General features: G+C 39.5%; 2 protein-coding genes across 3 annotated transcripts in view; both read left to right on the forward strand.

The window, feature by feature from the left end:
* LGR4 (leucine rich repeat containing G protein-coupled receptor 4) overlaps window positions 1-9,700 on the forward strand; it is a gene marked incomplete at both ends in the record, with an annotated part of 95,275 nt that extends 85,575 nt beyond the window's left edge. For both annotated transcript variants that reach the window (XM_079708014.1, XM_079708015.1), the window contains 7 exons: window positions 980-1,045; window positions 1,758-1,829; window positions 3,720-3,791; window positions 4,046-4,171; window positions 4,994-5,109; window positions 5,365-5,448; window positions 8,424-9,700. In XM_079708014.1, the coding sequence (XP_079564140.1) occupies window positions 980-1,045; window positions 1,758-1,829; window positions 3,720-3,791; window positions 4,046-4,171; window positions 4,994-5,109; window positions 5,365-5,448; window positions 8,424-9,700 (1,813 nt within the window). The remainder of the gene's footprint in view (window positions 1-979; window positions 1,046-1,757; window positions 1,830-3,719; window positions 3,792-4,045; window positions 4,172-4,993; window positions 5,110-5,364; window positions 5,449-8,423) is intronic.
* Window positions 9,701-15,234: 5,534 nt separating this feature from the next.
* CCDC34 (coiled-coil domain containing 34) overlaps window positions 15,235-22,235 on the forward strand; it is a gene marked incomplete at its 5' end in the record, with an annotated part of 43,639 nt that continues 36,638 nt past the window's right edge. The window contains 2 exons of the mRNA XM_079709185.1: window positions 15,235-15,698; window positions 20,639-20,774. Coding sequence (XP_079565311.1) covers window positions 15,235-15,698; window positions 20,639-20,774 — 600 coding nt within the window. The remainder of the gene's footprint in view (window positions 15,699-20,638; window positions 20,775-22,235) is intronic.

A 22,235-nucleotide genomic window follows, 5' to 3' on the forward strand; every position in this document is an offset into this window, starting at 1 on the left:
GTTCCCTTCATGGAAATGAGCAGGAATTTTAGTATCCCCCTGGGTAGGTAATGTTTATTTGAATTTGATTTTACAGCTATGTGTATATCTCACATCTTGTGACATTACTTTGAACAAAGTGAAACCAAACTAGGCTCTTCCTTGATTTCTTTTTTTATCCTGACTCCTCATCCTTATTCTAGTTGCCCCAGGGGAGTTAGCTGTCTGTATGCTGCTCTTTCATCCATAACCCAAGTAAGAGCCCCAATCTTTCTTGGATCAGGAACCAATTAAGCATGGAGCTTTCCAAAATCTCTAAGCTGCCCTGGAAATGAAAAGTAAATAAAGGATGTAAAGTTGTCACAAGAACAAACAATTAAGTTACTAAGTTGTTAACAAGTATTCAGTGGCAAGAGATAGTAACAAAACAAATGACTGACTGATCAAGCAAGTAGTTCAGTGGTGTCATGGAGTATCAAACACAGTGATAACACTGAGGAAACACTGCATGGGATTAACAGAGTTAACTAGTCCCAATTTTTTATTTACTATAAATATTTTTAAAAATGTGACTACATATAACACTCCTCTTACAGCTTTTAACTTCAGTAACAACATAGAAATTATTTATGGTATAAACAATATTATAAAAATATAAATTAAAAAACTCATAACTACCATTTGGACATAATTTTTATATATTTTCTGCACTGTATTTTTCATATTTATTGTATATTCTTAATGTTTTAAAATATATTTTATATTGTCTATACTCAACATTATGTACTTGAAGTTTGCCAATCTTAAGCCTGTTCTATCGGTGAGGTAGGTGCTCTAGAAAGCTTATGTGTCTTGGGTAAAAAAAAAAAGTTGCTTTTCTTGTTCACCCGTATCTCTGTATTACAGATCTTAGCACTGCTTTCAATGCTTCTGAGTACAGCTCTCATAATGTAGTATTCTGATAAGATAAAATTAATTTGTTAATTTCTGTTATTTTAAGGGACTTATCTTACAACAATATAAAAGACCTTCCCAGCTTTAATGGTTGCCATGCTCTGGAAGAAATGTAAGTTGGTCTTTGACTTACTCTTTTTGCTATGGTCTGTTGTTAATTCATTGAGCCTTTCCTATTGTAAATAAATGACTTTCATATTAAGATCTTAGAAATTCACATAATCAGGTGTTCCTATGAATAAATGTCCAATGGTACCAGGTGTGTTCATGTGACCAGCGTTTTATCGGGCACCTGTCTATCAGGCATTCTGTGAGATGGTATGGGAGGAGGGCGGTGTATATTGAAAACCAACCAAACAAAAAACTGGTCCAGATGTGGATATCTACAGTGTAGCTATACAGGACAGCTCTGGTGGGAGTTGACTGAGAGGTCAGGAAAGGAAGGAACTTACATTCCCATGTTTTATCTCCTCCTTCCTCTGACCTTCCTTCTGTGGTACTTCGTATGGTTGCGTTGTCTTGGGTCCTTTCTCACTATGTTGTCTTCCTGCTGTCACTCCTGTGTGGAGTTGGTGAGGAATTTAGATAGTGTACCTTAACTCTCAGTGTAATTTTGGGTGAAATACCAATTAGTCTAGCCCTTTCATCTTCTAGACGAGGAAACAATAGTTCCTTTTACTTTCAACAAGATCAGTTAATGTTACTCATGAATGAATGTTTAAACTTAGAAAAAGTTTAATTAAGAAATGTTATTTTTCAAAATAGAAAATATTTTCTCACTTTTTTTCTCTTTCTTTTATCTTTAATTCTTATTCTTTTTTTAGTTCTTTGCAACGTAATCAGATCCACCAAATAAAGGAAGATACTTTTCAAGGCCTGACATCCCTAAGGATTCTGTAAGTTCCTCTGTGATTATTAGAGACAAATAAAATTTTTGTTAAACTGTAAATTAATGTATCATTACAATTCCCATGTTAGTAGATATACTTAAATATAGGATTTATTATGCATAAATATTGTTTTTCAAACTTTACCACATGGTACTTCATAAATAATTTCCTTTCAGCATTTTTTCACCTTAGCTAATATATGAGATTGCCCATTTGTGAGTGAAAAAGTATAACATGTATGGCTTGAGAAATGCATCTTGTGTGTTTTCAAGTCATAATAATGAAGTTTGCCAGTTTGTTAGGGGCTGGGTGGGCAAACTGTAGCCTGTGGGTCAGATCCAGCGTGCCTCCTGTTTCTGTAAATTAAGTTTTATTAGAACACAGCCCTGCTTTTTTGTTTAAGAATTGCCTAAAGCTGCTTTCACCATACTACGGCATAGTCAAATAGTTGCAGTAGAGACCGTGTGACCCCCAGAGGTGAAGGATATTTACTATCTGGCCCTCTACAGAAAAAGTTTGCTGACCCCTGCACTGGGGTACCTATCATGGCAAACACAGCTAATATGCAGTAGAAGCACTCATTTAAAAAGTGATTTGTGGGGCTTCCCTGGTGGCGCAGTGGTTGAGAGTCAGCCTGCTGATGCAGGGGACGTGGGTTCGTGCCCCGGTCCAGGAAGATCCCACATGCCGCAGAGCGGCTGGGCCTGTGAGCCATGGCTGCTGAGCCTGCGCGTCCGGAGCCTGCGCTCCGCAACGGGAGAGGCCACAACAGTGAGAGACCCCCGTACCGCAAAAAAAAAAAAAAAAAAAAAGTGATTTGTATTTGAGTGCATATTTGTGCCTGGTACTCTATTAAGCACTTGGGAATACAGAGATGACTAAGACAAACCATGTCACGGCCTTTGTGCAATGCAGAAGATGCAATACACTAAATAGGGAACAATTTTTTTTTTATACAGAAAAGAATTTGAAACATTTGACAGTGAAGTGAAATTACATCTACTAAAATCATGTTTTCCAGTAGATCCCCATTAAGAAATTAAACATGCGTCTACTAGAAAAATACTTTATTGGTACTTGGGTTGCTGGACCTTTCCTTGTTGCTAACAGGCTTCCTGTGGGTCTGGGCAGTAGTGGGGAAGGGGACTGGCTCCCAGCTGCCATCACTTCTAGAGCTCTGATAAGTGACAACAATGAAAAGCTAGCTGGCCTTTTCATGATTTGGAACCAAGTCTGTCGAATTTTCCTGTTATCCAGGAGATGTGTCATGGAATGAATTTAACCTATCTTTAAATTTCCATTAAGGCTCTGTGTAAGTGTGGTTGCAGATTATTTCTCTGTTTTATTAATTCTGTAATATCAGAATTCCTCAGGGTGTGTTCCTGAATATAGTATATGGCTCTGGTGTTGATATGGGTTTTATTTCCTGCTTGGGGAAAGAATGATATCTGAAGCCCTTCTGGAATGCTCTTGTTTGCATATTGATTATTTGTCTTCCCTCACGGCCTTATCGCTAACCTTTGAGAAGGCAAATAACCTGAAGCCTGTTTTTATTTTCAGCTTTGTCAGGAGCTGTGCTTTTCCTCACCTAGTTAATAGTACCAGAGTTATATCATATCATTTATATTTTTGAACTAGTATCAGAATGATAAGGTGGAGAAAATTCACAACTGTTTGAAACAGATGACAGTTAGAATTACTGCTCCCTGGAACACATTCCAAGAAATATTTGGCTGTGAAGGGAAGGACTTTAACATAAACATTAAAAATGTTGTTGAGCAAGATTAAAGATCTTTGTTATCTTATCAGGGATATTGTGACTACAGCAGATTCTAAAGTGTAGTCTGCATTTGGAATTTATTTCAAAAGAGTAACAATTTATTTTTATAATTGCAGAGATCTGAGTAGAAACCTGATCCATGAAATTCACGACAGAGCTTTTGCCAAGCTTGGGTCAATAACTAACCTGTAAGTTTCATGCAGCAATATCATGAAAGTAGTGAATAGTCTGCAGAAACTTGTGTTTTAGCATTGTCCTACCCAAATCATTTTCTCTTTTTAGTGTTCCCTTGTATAAATGCTAACCTGCTATGATGTAGTGGCAGCTTCTGAAATGGTTTTTGCACACCTAAACTTCCTCTTAGAGCTCTGATACTTGTGATGTCAACGCATGTACAGATTTGTGTCTTAGGAGTTAATTTGAAGTCTTATTCACATTTTAGAGATATAAGTTTCAATGAATTAACTTCATTTCCAACGGAAGGCCTAAATGGACTAAATCAGCTGAAACTTGTGGGCAACTTCAAGCTGAAAGAAGCCTTAGCAGCAAAAGACTTTGTTAATCTCAGGTGTGTTTTTGCTTTTTTTTCTTTTTTGTGGAAGTTTTGGTAAGCCTCCAGATTATAGAGTATCCTGGGGATTTTTTTTTTTGTTTTTGCTGTGGTTCCCAGATTTTCTGGGAGGCTGTCATTTAAGAGTATTTTCAACCTGAGTCCTCACAAACTTGGAAAAAAATAGAACATGAGCATTAGTCCATAGCTGTTGAGAACATGAATTGCAGACCGTGTTGCTGTCAAAGAGATAATCTAGCCCTTCATCAGAATGGTTTTGTATATAGTGGGATTTGTCATTTGCAACAAGATGGCAGAAAGCACATGTGAACCTACAGAAAATTGATACAATGTGATAATACTTCACAGAGACATTAGAGTTAGAGAGGGTACCTCACTAGATATAGTCGAGAGAGGGTTTGGGAATATTATTATGGGAGAAGAGAATAAATATTTTCATTATACTTATATGAACAAAGTGAATTTATTTAATTGTGTAAAGTCACAAATGACCTGGGACATTAATTTTAAATGAAACTACCAGTTTCATATGATAAATTGGGTGTGGTTAATTCATTTATAAAAGGAGTCTGATAAGATTTTACTTTAAATTGCAGTATTGCTATTAAATTTTAAAGATAGCTTGATTCAAATTGTTTTTAAAAGCATACCTTATATAAATGGAGAAACTCATGGTGTCATCTGATACCAGAGCTTTTTAACAGATGAGGAAACTAAGTCCAGAGAGGATAATGACCAGCTTAAAGTATTTACTTTTTACAAAACAAAAGCATGTCTGTGAAGTTGGTATTTCAGTATAGATTTTGCCATTTTTTCCAGGTCTTTATCTGTACCATATGCTTATCAGTGTTGTGCATTTTGGGGTTGTGACTCTTATGCACATTCAAGCACAGAAGATAACAGCCTCCAAGATCACAGTGTGGCAAAGGATAAAGGCAAGTGCATGAACTTTTGAAAATAGAACACAGCATTAATCAAAGTCTCTGTTATTGTAATCAGTTTGCAAAGGATCAATGTGAAATCTTTGGAGAAAAATGGCTTTTGTGTACAGTGTTCCTGACATCTTTAATATGTTATTAAGCCTGGTGCAAGCTGAACTTACATCATGTACAAGAGAGAAGACTGCAGGAAAAGATGGGTCTTTTGAACTGCCTGAACCTTGAATTAAACAGTTTGTGTTATATATTCAGGTCCCACTGACCTAGCAGTTGTCACCAGCAGTGCTGAAAAGGAGGAGCACAGTCAAATCATTATCCACTGTACACCCTCGACAGGTAAGCCTAACACATTTGACTGCAGTTTCTCACTTTAAACAAACATGAGGCAAATATACCTAAAACTTCCAGGGATAGATGTGATTTCTGTAACAGGAGTGCAACTAGATGGTTTCATAAGGCCTGACTCAACGTGTGGTCTGTATACAAGGAGCTTAGGCATCTCTTGCAGAATCTCAGACCCAAACCCAGTGACTCAGAATCTTTGTGTTAACAAGCTCCCCAGACGAGAGTTATGCACGTTAAGGATGGAGAGGCTCTTTCTTCATGCAACTTTAACCCTAGGTCTAGTTCTATAAGTTACTGGTCTGTAAGGATTTTTAGTGGTTTTTTTTTTGTTTTTTTTTTTTGAGTTACATGGGCCTCTCACTGTTGTGGCCTCTCCCGTTGCGGAGCACAGGCTCCGGACGTGCAGGCTCAGCGGCTATGGCTCACGGGCCCAGCCTCTCCACGGCATGTAGGATCTTCCTGGACCGGGGCACGAACCCGCGTCCCCTGCATTGGCAGGCGGACTCTCAACCACTGCGCCACCGGGGAAGCCCCTTTTTAAATTTATTTTAATGAAACCTTGCCATTACTTTTTTTAAAATTATTTATTTATTTGTTTATTTTGGCTGCGTTGGGTCTTCGTTGACGTGCGCGGGCTTTCTCTAGTTGCGACAAGCGGGTTGCCATTACTTTTCTTTCTGTTTTATTTCGTTGAACTTCAGTAGACTTGGGAAAGTTATTAAATTGACACCACATATTTGGTCATGACTGTATTCTGCCTAATCTATCAGAGAAGATGGATTTAGAATTTTACTGTTAAAGAAAAATTTAAATAATGGCTAAATTGTATGCTATGAAGTAGATTCCTCTTTAATATGATCACACAGGATGATCTGGACATTAATTTTATAACTCAGAATCGTAAATATTATGGATTCTTTAATGATTACTACTGAATTGTGAGCTTCTTCAGAGGCTGTGTATGTGTTCTTTTAATACTTAGCACAGTGCCTGGTGTGGAGAATAATCTTAAAGTGATCAGCTGAATGAATGGGATTAACAAGAATCATTTATGTCTATGCAGTTATTTAGTTTCTGTATTGATTGGTGGAAATTAAGGGGTCACTTGCCCTGCTGGGGTTCTTGTGTTCAGAATGTACATAAGGAAGGGAACATCTTTATTAAAAGGGAGTCTAAACTTGAATATGCAGAGATTCCATTTCTTCCACACTGATTTTAAACCTTGGGGGTCAACCAGGAGGAAAGTTGGTCTGAGCTCATCTCCCCAGGTGGCAATAGGAGTGAAGTGCAGGTCTGCTTCCTCCACTCCACTCACTTGTAGTAACACAGAGATAGCCATGTGCTGACACGGAAGCAGGAAGTGGAGGAGAGCAGGAACCTTCTTTTAAAACTGGAGGAAGCAGCAGGTTTCCAAAGACAGACTGGGTGGAGCCAGCTTCCCAGGCTTTTGAGGGAAAGTAATTCCACCCACTAATCAGACACTTTCCAAAGGGTGTCCTGTTCTCCCAGGTCGGATTAGCTACTCCTAGTTCCTTGCAGAAGGATGAGTTCAGATACAGAGATAAAGGTGAACGTTTCCTCTTAACACTTCCCTGACAGGGGAATAAAAAAATTAATTAGAAAAAAAATTTTTTTTAAGTTTCTTGAGTCAGATGTATATAAATGGTGCAGAGCTGGCTTGTTAGGTCTGTGAATATCTCAATGATTAAGTTGCTTTATGGGATGTATCAAACTTCAGGACAATCCAGAAACATAAATTAGAACGTGTCTTTTGGGCAGTTGCAGTACATAGTTTTCTTATGCTCTGTAGACAAAATTCTTTTTTTCTTCACTACACTAACTTTTATTTTTTAATATTATTATTATTTTTTTAACATCGGTATCGGAGTATAATTGCTTTACAATGGTGTGTTAGTTTCTGCTGTATAACAAAGTGAATCAGCTATACATAAACATATATCCCCATATCTCCTCCCTCTTGCGTCTCCCTCCCACCTTCCCCATCCCACCCCTCTAGGTGGACACAAAGCACCGAGCTGATCTCCCTGTTTTCACTAACTTTGAAATAAAACAGTTGTCATTTGGGACATAACTAGCATGCCAGTCAGTTGCTAGAACATACACCTCAGCTACTAAATTAGTTCTTGCAATCCTAGTTTGTTATGCAGGGTTTTATTGGACATAGTTTTACATTACTAGTTAACATTGGTGTGATTTGGCTCTCATACTGTCTGAATGACCTCTGTCAGGTCAACCAAACACTTTGAAATCTCAGTTTCTCTGGATGAAAAATGGGGATAATTATACCTATCTTAACCTGCTTCATCAGATTGCTTTTGAAAGCTATAAGAAATGTGTAAAAAATATATGTATTACACAAACATATAATATATAATTAGTATAAAGTATATTAGGAACTATGAAGGAAGAAGAAAAGGACCTGACATTTACTGAAGTCCAACTATGTACCCAGTAGCCCGCTTAAGTACCTTGTGTATGTAATTTTACCTAAGCTACACAACGCTGTGAAATAGGTGTTATTATCCACAAGTGAGAAAATGAAATTCTTAGAGGTTTAAGTTGCCCTCTCAAGTAAGGGCAGCAAGTTATGAACCCTAAACTCAAACTCTAGTATATCTGATTGCAAGCCCTCAGTTTATGAAGTACCTTTCAGGTACTAGACACTGTGCTATGTATATTAACTTAGGTATAAGAAAAAGTGAAAATTTTCTTTTAAATATCATTGTATGATTTGCCAAATAGTTAATAAAAGTAATGAAATAAATATATATTAAAATAAATTTTTAAATAGCCCAGTCCAATGACTAAAATATCTAAGAAATGGTCATCTTTTCAATTTGGATCAGTTCAATTTGGTAGTAGATTAAGTATTCTAGTTTCTCTCTCAAGCCATATCATATGGAATATGGTCTTTTATAAATTGTCTTTTCTCTCTTTCATTTTAGGTGCTTTTAAGCCCTGTGAACATTTACTGGGAAGTTGGATGATCCGTCTTACTGTGTGGTTCATTTTCTTGGTTGCATTGTTTTTCAACCTGCTTGTCATTTTAACAACATTTGCATCTTGTACATCACTGCCTTCCTCCAAATTGTTCATAGGCTTGATTTCTGTATCTAACTTATTCATGGGAGCCTATACTGGCATCTTAACTTTTCTGGATGCTGTGTCCTGGGGCCGATTTGCCGAATTTGGCATTTGGTGGGAGATTGGCAGTGGCTGCAAAATAGCTGGGTTTCTTGCCGTTTTCTCCTCGGAAAGTGCCATATTTTTATTAATGTTAGCAGCCGTCGAAAGAAGCTTATCTGCAAAAGATATAATGAAAAATGGGAAAAGCAATCATCTCAGACAGTTCCGGATTGCTGCCCTTTTTGCTCTTCTGGGTGCTGCAGTAGCAGGCTGTTTTCCCCTTTTCCACAGAGGGGAATATTCTGCTTCACCTCTGTGCTTGCCATTTCCCACAGGAGAGACCCCATCATTGGGATTTACCGTAACCTTAGTGCTGTTAAACTCACTAGCATTTTTATTAATGGCCATCATCTACACTAAACTCTACTGCAACTTGGAAAAAGAAGACCTTTCAGAGAACTCACATTCTAGCATGATTAAGCATGTTGCTTGGCTCATCTTCACCAACTGCATCTTTTTCTGCCCCGTAGCATTTTTCTCGTTTGCGCCATTGATCACTGCCATCTCTATCAGCCCCGAAATAATGAAGTCTGTTACTCTGATATTTTTCCCATTGCCTGCTTGCCTGAATCCAGTCCTGTATGTCTTCTTCAACCCAAAGTTTAAAGAAGACTGGAAGTTACTGAAGCGACATATTACCAAGAAAAGCGGATCCGTGTCGGTTTCCATCAGCAGCCAAGCTGGTTGTGTGGAACAGGATTTCTACTATGACTGCGGCATGTACTCACACTTGCAGGGTAACCTGACTGTGTGCGACTGCTGTGAATCCTTTCTGTTGACAAAGCCAGTGTCCTGCAAACACTTAATAAAATCACACAGCTGTCCCGCCTTGGCAGTGGGTTCTTGCCAAAGACCGGACGGCTATTGGTCCGACTGTGGCACGCAGTCTGCCCACTCTGATTACGCAGATGAAGAAGATTCCTTTGTCTCGGACAGTTCTGACCAGGTGCAGGCCTGTGGACGAGCCTGCTTCTATCAGAGTCGAGGATTCCCTTTGGTGCGCTATGCTTACAATCTCCCAAGAGTTAAAGACTGAATCAGTGTGTTTGTGACTGTTGCCCCCATCAACCCAAATCACAGTGTTTATAGAATGAACCCTAGTCTGATCTCGCATCTGGGAAGCACTTCTGTGATCACTGCCTGGTGTCACTTAGAAGAAGGAGAAAGGTGGCAGTTTATTTCTTAAACCAGACCTTTGCAAAGAACAAGTGCCTAAACTATCAATGGATGAAAAAATGCAGTGTCCAAGCAATGTGTAGTCTATTTGAAACAAATGTATAACTTGAAAAAGATTCTATGTATATCATAGCAATATAGCGTTAGGTTTTTCTGATCCATAAGAAGCAAATTTATACCTATTTCTGAATTAAGCACAAGATAAAGAACAGCTGTTAATATTTTTTTAAGAATATTTTAAATGGTGATTTTGTATAACCGAAGAAAAAGTCTTGCTAATTTTACCTAATGTTTCATCATTAATCTCAGGACAACTTACTGCAGGGCCAAAAAAAGGGATTGTTTCTCAGATAGGACTATGAGAGTGCATGTAGACATCATCGTCTGGCATTTTCTAATCCATCTCTGACATAACAGAATCATCGATTTTGTTTAAGAGATTTAAATCTAAAACCTGAAGATGTTTTTAAAACAATATTAACAACTGTTAGATTTTAAAAGAATAACCGAACACATTTGTTTTCGGTCATTATACACTGCTTTGTTTCGATCACAGTAATTTTTTCTTCAGTGTTTTGTGATCACACTATTAGGAAAAAGTAAAGGGCTCATTGCTGTGTGAATTAGTAGATTTGGCTAAACTACTTACATGGGACTTTAATAGTATCTGAGGGATTCGATGGCTCCGTGTAATGTTCTCATTGATAAAACACATCCTAATATCCCTGGAGCTATCAGTATTTTCCAGTTTTGTTGGTATGTGATCTACCTATAGTTTAAATTATACAGAAAGTAAATTGTGGCAAGTGATTTCATTTAGTTGGAAGAAATTGGGAGTAATTATGACACAGAGCACTTACATTTATTTCTTAGTGAGCTGGATTCTCCTGAACCTATACTATTACATGGAAGCTGCCATACATTTTCCCCCTTACTTTGATTTACAAGAGCCTGTGCAACAGCTCAGAAACGGTGTTCTTGTGAGACAAGCCAAATATGTCACTGAGGTAAAGCTTAGGCCTGACAAGCCAAATATGTCACTAAGGAAAAAATAAAAGGCATAAAGCTTAGGCCTATGTCTTTAAAAATCAAAAATTTTACTTGATTCTCACCTATGGACTTCTGACATGTTCATTATGTGGAGTCTTAAAGTTATAAATGTTCAATATGTTTTTTGAACAATATGCTAAATCAGTAGCAAACCCACTGCCATATTAGTTGTTCAGGAGATACTAAAAAACATTAAGCTAGATTGCAGTTTAAAAATTAAACTGTATATAATGTGCATATAATGAATTTTTATCTTATGTAAATTATTTTTAGAACACAAGTTGGGAAATGTGGCTTCTGTTCATTTCGTTTAATTAAAGCTACCTCCTAAACTATAGTGGCTGCCAGTAGCAGAATGTTAAATTGTGGTTTATATACTTTTTGCATTGTAAATAGTCTTGGTTGTATATTGTCAGTGTAATAAAAACAGAATCTTTGTATATCAAAATCATGTAGTTTGTATAAAATGTGGGAGGGATTTATTTACAGTGTGTTGTAATTTTGTAAGGCCAACTAGTCACAAGTTTTTTAAATTGCTATCATGTTTGTATATTTACACATCTGATAAATATTAAATCATAACTTGGTAAAAAAACTAGCTAAAAGTTTTTTCTTTTCAAAAGTCATGTTACTGAATACTTTCATTGCATTCATTTAAAAAATAGAATAGCAGATATCTAAAATATGTGGTAAACTGTGCTATACATATGGTAGGAAATACAATATTGTATGCAGTGTGTTGAATTATTAAAGTTTCTGGAAAGCAATCTATTTTGCCTTAATTTATACTAGGTATATTAATGAGTTTGCTTAGTGTTAAACTAAGCAAATTGAAGTAAAATATTTTTAAGAGTATTACAAGAAATGTTGAGAGAACACTTTGCTGAAATTTAGAAGTGAGGTTTTATTCTATCTTAAGTCTGAACCATACTCATGGAAAACAAACTGTGAAATTTAAGAGGATACCATCAATTGGATCTTATTTAAAAGCAAGTTATTTAAAAAACTGCATGATTCCAGATATAGTCAATTGCTCAAAGGCAGTAGTCCTCCCTTTCTTCCCTTATCTGAGGTTTCACTTTCCATAGTTTTAGTTGCCTGTAGTCAACCGCAGTCCAAAAATATTAAATGGAAAATTCTAGAAATAAAAAATTCATGTTTTAAATTGCACACTCTTCTCAGTAGTGTGATGAAATCTTGCGCTGTTCTACTCTGAAACGAATCATCCCTTTGTGCAGTGTATCCTGCCTGTTACTCACTTAGTAGCTGTCTCTGACTATCTCAGTGCTTGTGTTCAAGTATCCCTTATTTTACTTAATAATGGCCCCAAAGCTTGAGAATAGCGATGCTGGCAATTCAGATATTCTCATACTGTGCCTAATTTATAAATTAAACTGTATGGGGAAAAAAACTTAGTATACATAGGGTTTGGTACTATCTACAGTTTCAGGCGTCCACTGGGGGTCTTGGGACATATCCCCTGTGGATAAGAAGGGTCTATTGTGCTTAGAAATAATTCAGTATTCACAGTCATCAAGCCCTCATTTTACAGATGGGAAAATAGAGGGCCTAATGAAATTTCAGTGAATACCTGACACATACAGCAAATTAGAACCCAAACCAGCTCCCAGTTCCCCTTAATTTGAGATGTTTTTTGTTTTTGTTTGTTTTAAACTTCAGTATATGTTTGGAATTCCCATAACCCAAAGTAGAATACTATAATTCCCCCTCCTCCCATGCCCTAGGCCCTCACTGCCCATCCCCAACATCCAGCTTTGGCAGCTGTCAACAGCACATGGTAAATCTTGTTTCCCCTTCATCCCATTCACTCACCTTCTCTAATCCCTGTGCTCCTTGGATTATTTTGAAGCAAACCTAAAACAAATGGTTTCATCTGAAAATATTTCAATAGGTCCAGGGATACATTGTTTTCAGTCATTATACATTGCTTTGTTTCGATCACAGTAATTTTTTCTTCAGTGTTTTGTGATCACACTATTAAGAAAACGTAAAGGGCTCATTGCTGTGTGAATTAGTAGATTTGGCTAAACTACTTACATGGGACTTTAATAGTATCTGTGGGATTCGATGGCTCCGTGTAATGTTCTCATTGATAAAACACATCCTAATATCCCTGGAGCTATCAGTATTTTCCAGTTTTGTTGGTATGTGATCTACCTATAGTTTAAATTATACAGAAAGTAAATTGTGGCAAGTGATTTCATTTAGTTGGAAGAAATTGGGAGTAATTATGACACAGAGCACTTACATTTATTTCTTAGTGAGCTGGATTCTCCTGAACCTATACTATTACATGGAAGCTGCCATACATTTTCCCCCTTACTTTGATTTACAAGAGCCTGTGCAACAGCTCAGAAACGGTGTTCTTGTGAGACAAGCCAAATATGTCACTAAGGTAAAGCTTAGGCCTGACAAGCCAGATGTGTCACTAAGGAAAAAATAAAAGGCATAAAGCCTTTTATGGCATAAAGAGAAGTTACTAAGTTAATACCCTGAAACTTAAGGGGAGAGGCCCTCTTTCGAGCTTATTTATACATTTTATATAATGCAACCAAACTTGATTATGGTTTCTGTCCCAGTAATGAAAAGGCACTGTAAGAAAGGAGACCACAGGCCTTGATTATGTTCAAGCACCAGCACCAGCACAAGCACCAGCACCAGCGGCTCTTAGCCTCTTAGCTCCAGGATTGTTACAGCATAATGCAGTAGTTGGTCATGATGATGATTCTGAGGTGTCAAGGGCATAATTTGTTTCAAACATTTTAGATCCCATAGCAAGAGGTTACAGTGGAAAAGTTTTGGAGTTTAAATGATACAAGTTACCATTTACCATTTTCTCTTGTCTGGTCCTGTGCTAGAAGCTTTGAGAATTAATAAAATATGACTGGGAGATAGATTATTTCTCTATTGTACAGAGGAGTAAGTCAGAACTTGGAAAGGCAAAACAGCTTGTTTAGGGAAAACTAGCAAATAAGGAAAACCACGGATTCAAATACAGGTCTCTTACATACTAAAACTTGGGTTTGTTTGGTTTCTTTCCTACTATGCTTCGGTAACGTGGGGTGATGTTTGTTGGGAATGGCTTCTCAAGTTTACCCCCTTATGAAGCCCTGAAGTGGCCCAGGGTGATGCTGTTATTGATTCGAGAGATGCTCTCCTAAAAGGTTTTAACCAGATACACCAATATTGAGTAATTGGGATAGAGAATGAAAACTCAAGCCATTTTATTCTTCCATCAATTCTATCACTCATTTAAATTGCTCTAGTTTTCTTCCATTTTCATTGTTTTTACTGAAAATATTAACAAAATTTACATTCCATTTAAATAGTTTTAACCATGTCATATTTTATTACCCATAGCTTCTGTCTTCTGGATTGCCCTTGGTTACTATTATTTCTACTGTAATTCTTTGGTGTCAAATTTTGCAGATCTAAATTTCATCGAAGATTTCATATCACTCTTTGGTCAATGAGAAATCCTGTGTGCTGTTTTAGCCATTGTCAGTTTTCACTGTGTGATATTTCTACAGCGATATGCATTATGAGCTGGATAAAGCCCATTTATTTAGAAGTGTACACAGTTCTGTCAGCATGAATAAAGAACCAGCTTTAGTATCTATCACTTCTTCCTTACTACCTTCATCCCCATCCCCAATCCCTGAGGAGAGTGCTCCTTCCAAAGTCCCACAAAATGTTTTCATTCCTCACAAAATGCATATAACAGAATATTTTAACGGTATGACTCTTCACCACAAAAGAATGAGGAGCTTGTAACGGCAAGGCTTGTATTTTATATATCTCCAGTGCTTAGCACAGACCGTAGTACACTAGAGCCTTCAGAAAGGCCCCGATATTCACATGCACTAAACAAACGAGTTCCTGTAAGATGCTAGGCAGATGAAGGGCTACCAAAAACAATGAAAGATTGTACCAAAAGTACATTCTTAGATACACCTCTAAACTTAAAGTTCGCACCCCCCACCCCCTAAAATACGGCCGTGTGTGGCCGTGTGCTGAGAGAAATCACGGCTGATCCTTGTAACCCTGACCTTGTAATGATACGGGCTTAGTTTTGGCTCCTGCTTTTCCCCCCAAAAGTATCTGCCTTACTCAGTGATAGCACATTTCCTGTACCGAATGAACACACAGCAAACAAGGGACGGGCCCTCCAAGCTGTCAGCCGGGAGCGGAGCGCGGGGTTAAATCAGAAGAAGCAGCGCAGATCCAGGCCGGGGAGGAGGCAGGGCTGCCAAAAGACTGCAGGGCGCAGGAAGCCACCGTCTACAGGGCTGGACAAAGCCCAGGCGGCCTCCACGCGTCGCCATGGCAGCGCGAAGTCAGAGCCCGCCCGGATTGGCCGTGCCGCCGCGCGCGGGGCCTGCTGGGAGAGCACGTCCCCGCCGCCGCCGCCGCCGCCGCCCTGCCGGTTTGAAGTTGGCGGGCCCTATGTTGGCTGTGGGGTGGTGGGGGGTTGTTTCGCCCCTTCCCGACTCCCAGTTCTTGGCCGACTGCAGGTCCAGGCCTCGGCCCTCCTCGGGCTCCTTCTCCGTCCTCATGGCGGGCGCCCGGGGGCAGGGACTAGAGGCGGTGGAGGTGTGCTCGCTGTCGCCGCCGCTGAGCTGCGGCTATTCCACCATGTCGCTGTTGTCTCCCCTCGGCCACCAGAGCTTCCCGTTTGACGACGACGACGGTGACGGGGAGGAGGAGGTAGATGTGGACGAAGATGCTCATGACTCAGAGGCCAAGGTGGAGAGCCTGAGAGGAATGGAGTTACAGGGGTGCTCCAGGTAAACCCGAGGCCGCCGGCCGATACAGCCCCTCTCAAGATTCCTTAGACTCTTCTAAGTACTTTCCTCTGGCGGCCAAACACCCTCTTGTCTTCCCTCTCGAAGGCTGCACGGGCACCTGCAACCACAGGTGCTGCTGCTTTGGGCCGGTTCTTACACATGACCACAGATTTATCATCGTTCTTAATCCTTTTTTCCTGAGAATGTGATGATTACTACAGTCTCGCTCCCCAGAGAAACGCACCTAGTCTTAAACATAAAATTTTGCTACAATTTCAGGAGTTTTATGAAAACTCAGAAAACAGATTGGGGACACTGGAACTCTTGTCCAAACCCTTAACACCAAAATGTAGTTTACTGCACCTTAGTGATACCTGGAGCTATTTTGAAAAAAATCTGATTGTCAGTGAAGTATATTGTAGTACGCAGTATACTTTTTATGTCATAGATTAAGAGCTGAAGCTTGGAGGCTAGCAATGTCAACTTCAGCATCCAGAGACAATGTTGGGTCTGCTCTGAGCACTTAACAGTAGAAAAGAAGTCATTGAATCAGAGAATGTTAGAATCAAAGGTATTATTAAACCCATCTTAATTTATTTATTTCTGCAGTTCATTTGGCAAACATTTAGTTTGTACCATATGAGGCCCATAAACAAGATAGGCATTGTCTCTACTCTCATGGAATTAAAGCCTACATCCAGCCACTAATTTTACAGATAACAAAACTGGCTCCGAATACAAATAAAAAGTCTAATTCAAAGGCATACACCTAGTTATTAGCAAAGCTGGGCCTAGTCCCAAGGTATATTGATCATGTTTTCTCTTCCCTATGCTACGTGCCTATTGCTGGGTATAAAGAAATAGGAGCAAAGGGCCTATCCCTGCAGGAATATCTTTTTCTGGGACAGACTTAGTGATGCAGGTCCATTCTGAGGTAGACTTATTATGTCATCTAAAGGAAGCATTTACAAGTTTCTGATTGTCAAGCTGCATAGGGCACAATACAGGAGATCTAAGACATACCAAAGAACCCATGCTTTATGTGTAAGCAACCAGTTTAACCCCTTTGCTATAAGACATGCATACACAGAGTGAGTAAATGGAATATGGAACCATATGAAGTGACTCACATACACAGTTACAACAGTGAGTCTCTTAAGAATGAGAAGTAAACATTAGTACTTTGGTAGGAATGGAGATCAGTAAAAGTAATCAAGCAAGCCACTTGCCCAGACTGGTTGTAACAACAAGAAAGTTTCAGGAGTCCATTTTCATGTGGGCCTTTGTACAGATTCTTCAGGATTGAGTTGGTCTCAGTGATTTTTAAAATAAATATCAAGGCTTTGGAAAATACCTTCTAAGCCTAATGTAGACAGTTTAGCAACCCAAGGAATGATGGCCATCAAAACTACAGCTCAGCTACTGAGACCTTGCATTAGCTTCTAAGAGCCAAAGCCCTGACCAAATGGAGCTCATTACAAGAGGAGCCAGTCATATTTATGTCAAACCTTAACCAGAGCCCGAATGAGCTGGTAACACCCCAGGGCCATAGCTGCCTTCCTTATCACAGTTTATCCCCTCTGAATCAAGGCAATAGGTAAGATGTGGTCTGGAGAGAATGCAGGAATTGTCAGGCCTGTGTGTGGCAAGTGTCAGATGCTTATTAGGTGTTCAATAAACATATGCTGAAGGAATGCCTATTTCCCACTTCCTAGAGAACAGATAGTTGTGGTGATTGTTTTCAAATGCTTTAGAAAACCCAGCACTTCTTTTCAGGAAAGAGAAGTGTTTAGAACATTTCCTTATTCCTCCTCCCTACTTCTCACCTTTAGTTGGTGCCCTGACAGTTTGGGGGTGATGGGATGAAGAGGGCAGGTGCCTGAGCTGTAGCAGTGAGCATCCTCTTGTGGACCAGAGCGTGGAATTTTATGCTTTTTTTTTTTTTCCCCATCCTTCACCTGCCACAGGGATCTGACTGTGGCAAAACTAATAAGGTGAGGCTTTCTTGGGATAGACTCAGGCATCAGCTGCACATGATGGGGTTGAGCTGCAGGTATTTTCGGTGTATAGAGCTGTGCTTAGAGGACGCGCTGACCTTCAGGTGTGTTGGATAGCACTGCGGTAAAGCTCACAGGTGACTTCAGACAAGATAATGAGAAATATTTTCCCGGAGTCTTTTATAATGTGCATTGGGCCTGCTGTTTGTTCAGCTTTATCCTGGAAACCCATTAGGAAACCCGTGCCTTAATAAACATCTTGGTCATAAACAGCTGCTTATCAAGCCTCTCTTGAGTATGAGTAGAGCTGTAGTATATATGCCACACATTTTGAATATATTTTTTAAAACTGATGAGGCAAGGAATGTAATATTTAAAGTGTCATTTTATTTTATTTATTTATTTATTTTTTGCGGTACGCGGGCCTCTCACTGCTGTGGCCTCTCCCATTGCGGAGCACAGGCTCCGGACGCGCAGGCTCAGCAGCCATGGCTCATGGGCCCAGTCGCTCCACGGCATGTGGGATCTTCCCGGACTGGGGCACAAACCCCTGTCCCCTGCTTCGGCCGGCGGACTCTCAACCACTGCGCCACCAGGGAAGCCCTACGGTGTCATTTTAAAAAGAAAACACTCATCTCACTGATTTCTTCTTTCACCAAACATCTCTTAGGAGCCTACTATATTCTAGGCCCTAAGCTAGACTCTTGAAATAAAAAATGAGTTAAGACATGTTTTCCGTCTGTTAGGAATTCTTGGTTTCTGGTAGAGATGGACAAGTGACAGAAAGCCTAAGGCACTTAGTCCAGATTTTTTGCAGAATGAGGCAATAAAGATTAAAACCTGAGCTAAATCTTAAAGGGAGAGCAGGAATTAGCTATACTCCTCCTAGTAGTACTAACTGACACGTCCCAAATGCTTACCGAGTGCCCGGAACCAAGTGCTTTAGTGTGGATCGTTTGTGCCACAGTACCTGTGAGGTAGCCACTACTATTTTCTCCACTTAACAGATGAGAAACGAGGCTTAAAGAGGTTAAAAAATGTACATAGCTAGGAAGCAGCAGGTAGAGATTCACCCAAATGTTTTACTCCCAAATCTAAACTCTTACTTTGGCCGTGTGTGGAGGTGGAGGAAAAGAATTTCAGAATTTTAAGCAAAGCTGCAGAGCACAAGCACGTGGCATATTCATCAACATGCCTAAGTTCAATAAGACTGAAACGTAGAGTCCAGATCAGCTATTGGTGGAAGAAGAGGCTGGAAGCTAAGCAGGGCCGATTCATGGGTGTCAGGCTATGGAGTGTGGATTTCATCCTATGGGCAGAGGAGCACTGAAGAATTTTGAGATGGGGAGTGACATGTCGGACGGATGCATTTGAAAGATGAATCTGGCAACAGTGGAGAATAGTTTGAAATGGAGGGAGAAAGGCCGGTTATGACCAGACAGCAGTTGTGAGGTTGTAGAAGAGAAGAATGGCTTGAGAAAACTGAAAGAAGTAAAATAGACAGGGTGGGGCGATTATATGGGTGTGGGACCTAGAGGTACCAAATGTGGACATGTGGACGGGAAGCTGGAGTCAAAGATCTGGCTTCTGCCTTGGCTAACTGGGTGGGTGTTGGTACTCTTCACCGAGGTAGGGTTATAAGAGGAGGAGTAAGATTCTTCTTGATGGGGAGGGTAGTGAGTGGGTGGTAGATGATTCGACTTGTTTTAGCCTGGTTGAGTTTGGTATTTAAGTGGAGCTGTTTATCGGATGGTTGAAATGAAAGTTTGGAGCTGAAGAGCAAGGTCTAGCCTGGAATGCCCGATCCAGGCCTCATCAGCACCTAGTGACAGTGGAAGCTACGGGAGGGCGAGGTGGTGCTCTGCAAGACTGAGAAGGAAAGATCTAGGAAATAAATGACACATCAACAGTGTCCCTTTCCCACTAGAATACAAATTCCATAATGACGCGGATGAATGAAGAAACAGCAGAAAAAAACAAGTAAATGGAAGCTACAAGGCAGAAAAAGCTGAGCATGGCAGTGGACGAGGCAATTGGTTGCCTGAAGCAGGAATGTTAGAGACAAAGAGGGGCTGAGTCTATAATAATGTAGTGTTTTGAGCTGCCTCGGGTCCTGAACAAGCTTTCTTTCCATGGGTGCTCGTGGTTCAGCTTTTCCTGCTTTATGGGGCTTGTGTATCTGGCCAAGGCCCTGTGTTCTTTATGTATGTATGTACTCACAGTACTTCTCCCCCCCTCTTCTTTTGAGCTTGAGTGAGTGCTTACTTTTCCACATACCCAGAAGAGACAGACTGACAGAGGTTCGTGGTGGAGACTATGGTAGGAGGTAACCCAACTCTGGGGAGCTGTGGACACCCTATCTGAGAACTGGCAAAAGGGAGTCCACCAGAACATGAAAGAATACAAGGACCATATATTTTTGATACCTGTTTATTTCAAAACAATTTCAAACTTACAGAAAAGTTGAGAGTGTAAAGAACTCTGTCTACCCCTCACACCAAAACCTTAATTGTTACCACATTAGCTTTACCATCCTCGCTGTGTAGGTATGTATTCTTCCCTTCGTGAAGTATTTAAAGGAGGAAAAGGGAAAAGTCTGCTCCAGGATCTGGTTAGAAATATGTGTTGTAATTAGCAGTCCAGATATAAGATGTTTAAGAATAAAAAAAAATTGTTGTAATTGAGGCAAATGGACTGGGTGTGATTTTAGAACATGAGAGAATTCAAAGGCAGTCTGAAGGGTAAACTAATACAAACATTGGACTTTCTGTTCATGGTTTTTCAAGTGTATATTTATGATTAATTCAGCATATTTATATATAAAAATCACAGTATTGTAAATATGTTGTGGAATTCTGCTTTCATTGTACAGCTAAGTGATTTTGACTGCTAAGCCAAAGAGTTTTGAGTACAAGTGCTGTAGTATCCTCTCTTTTGCAATAGTGTGGTTGCATCCGAAGATAACCAAGAAGAACAGAAACAGGTGCAGTTACCAGAAAGCAGCCTGACACCGTGGGAAGTGTGGTTTGTTGGCAAAGAAAAAGTAGAACGTGACCGTCTGCAACGGAAGGCTCTAGAGGTAAAACTAGACAGTATTCTTTCTACTTAATCCATGATCTCACAAAGTAGAGCTGCTGTCGAAATTAAAATGTTAGTGTTATTATCCCTCACAACAGACTTCTTGCATTTTCTTGTATCAGTTTGCTATATTGATATTAATAACTTACTGGAGAAATAATACATGTTCATTATAAGAACATTTGGAAAATACAGCTAAGCATAATTAGGAAAATGAAAATCTCTAATCTTGTCCCCTGAAGATAACTATTGTTTGTTTTTGGTTTTTTTTTAAATAAATTTATTTATTTTTGGCTGCAATGAGTCTTCATTGCTGCACTTGGGCTTTTTCTAGTCATGGTAAGCGGGGGCTACTCTTTGTTGCGGTGCGCAGGCTTCTCATTGCGGTGGCTTCTCTTGTTGCAGATGGAGCATGGGTTCTAGGCGTGCGGGCTTCAGTAGTTGTGGCATGCGGGCTCTAGAGCGCAGGCTCAGTAGTTGTGGTGCACGGGCTTAGTTGTTCGGCGGCATGTGGGATCTTCCCGGAGCAGGGCTCGAACCTGTGTCCCCTGCATTGGCAGGCAGACTCCCAACCACTGCGCCACCAGGGAATTCCCCATAACTATTGTTAATATTATGGCATATAGCCTTCCACATTTTCTTCTATGTAAATTTTAAAAAACATGTGCAAATGTATATTCGTATAGTGTCACCATATGTACATTTAACTAAAGTCAGCTGCATATACATGGTAAAATTTTTAAGAGAAATAAAAATTAAAGTAGAGGCTGGAAATCTATCCCCATATCACTCAGAGCATGTGCCCCGGAGTGAGTTTGTGCTGGGAGATGGGAATCTTCTGGGCTTTCAGGTTTTTTCAGTTTCTCTTTGCCTCCCTGCCTCACTTGTGGACATTTTTGTATTTGTGATTCTCTCTGAACTCTGTCCAAACATCAAAAAATAGTTTGAGATACATTTTCATATGAATCCATCATTCTTTGAACTCTTATCATTTGCTGTTTAGAACATAGCAGCCAAATAGATTTGGATAGTTTGGCATCCTCCAGTATCTAGACCAACTGAATTCTCTCTATCCAGACACAGAAACCAGGTAGATTTGAGTGGTGAGGGATATGTCTTGTTTTTAATAAATAGGATCACTCTTTTGTAACCTGCTTTTTTCTGCTTATTGCATTATTAATATGTTTCTGTATCATTAAATATTTTATAGCATCATTTAAAAATGGCTAAGATTATTAAAATATATTTAGAATGTATTGAATATATAATAGAATATAGTTAACCAGTTCACTATTGTTGCATATTTAAGTTTATTCTAATCTATTACTATCCCTGTTACTATAAAATCCTTGGAATTGAAACTTCACCCTCCATGATCTTCTTGGAGTAAATTTTCCATTTCAGTTTTGAAACTAGTTGTTCTTTCTGTGATGGCTTTCTAGCCAGGTAGGCAGTCTTGGCA

The sequence above is a fragment of the Hyperoodon ampullatus genome (genome assembly GCF_949752795.1).
Source record: "Hyperoodon ampullatus genome assembly, chromosome: 7".
Lineage (NCBI taxonomy): Eukaryota > Metazoa > Chordata > Mammalia > Artiodactyla > Ziphiidae > Hyperoodon > Hyperoodon ampullatus.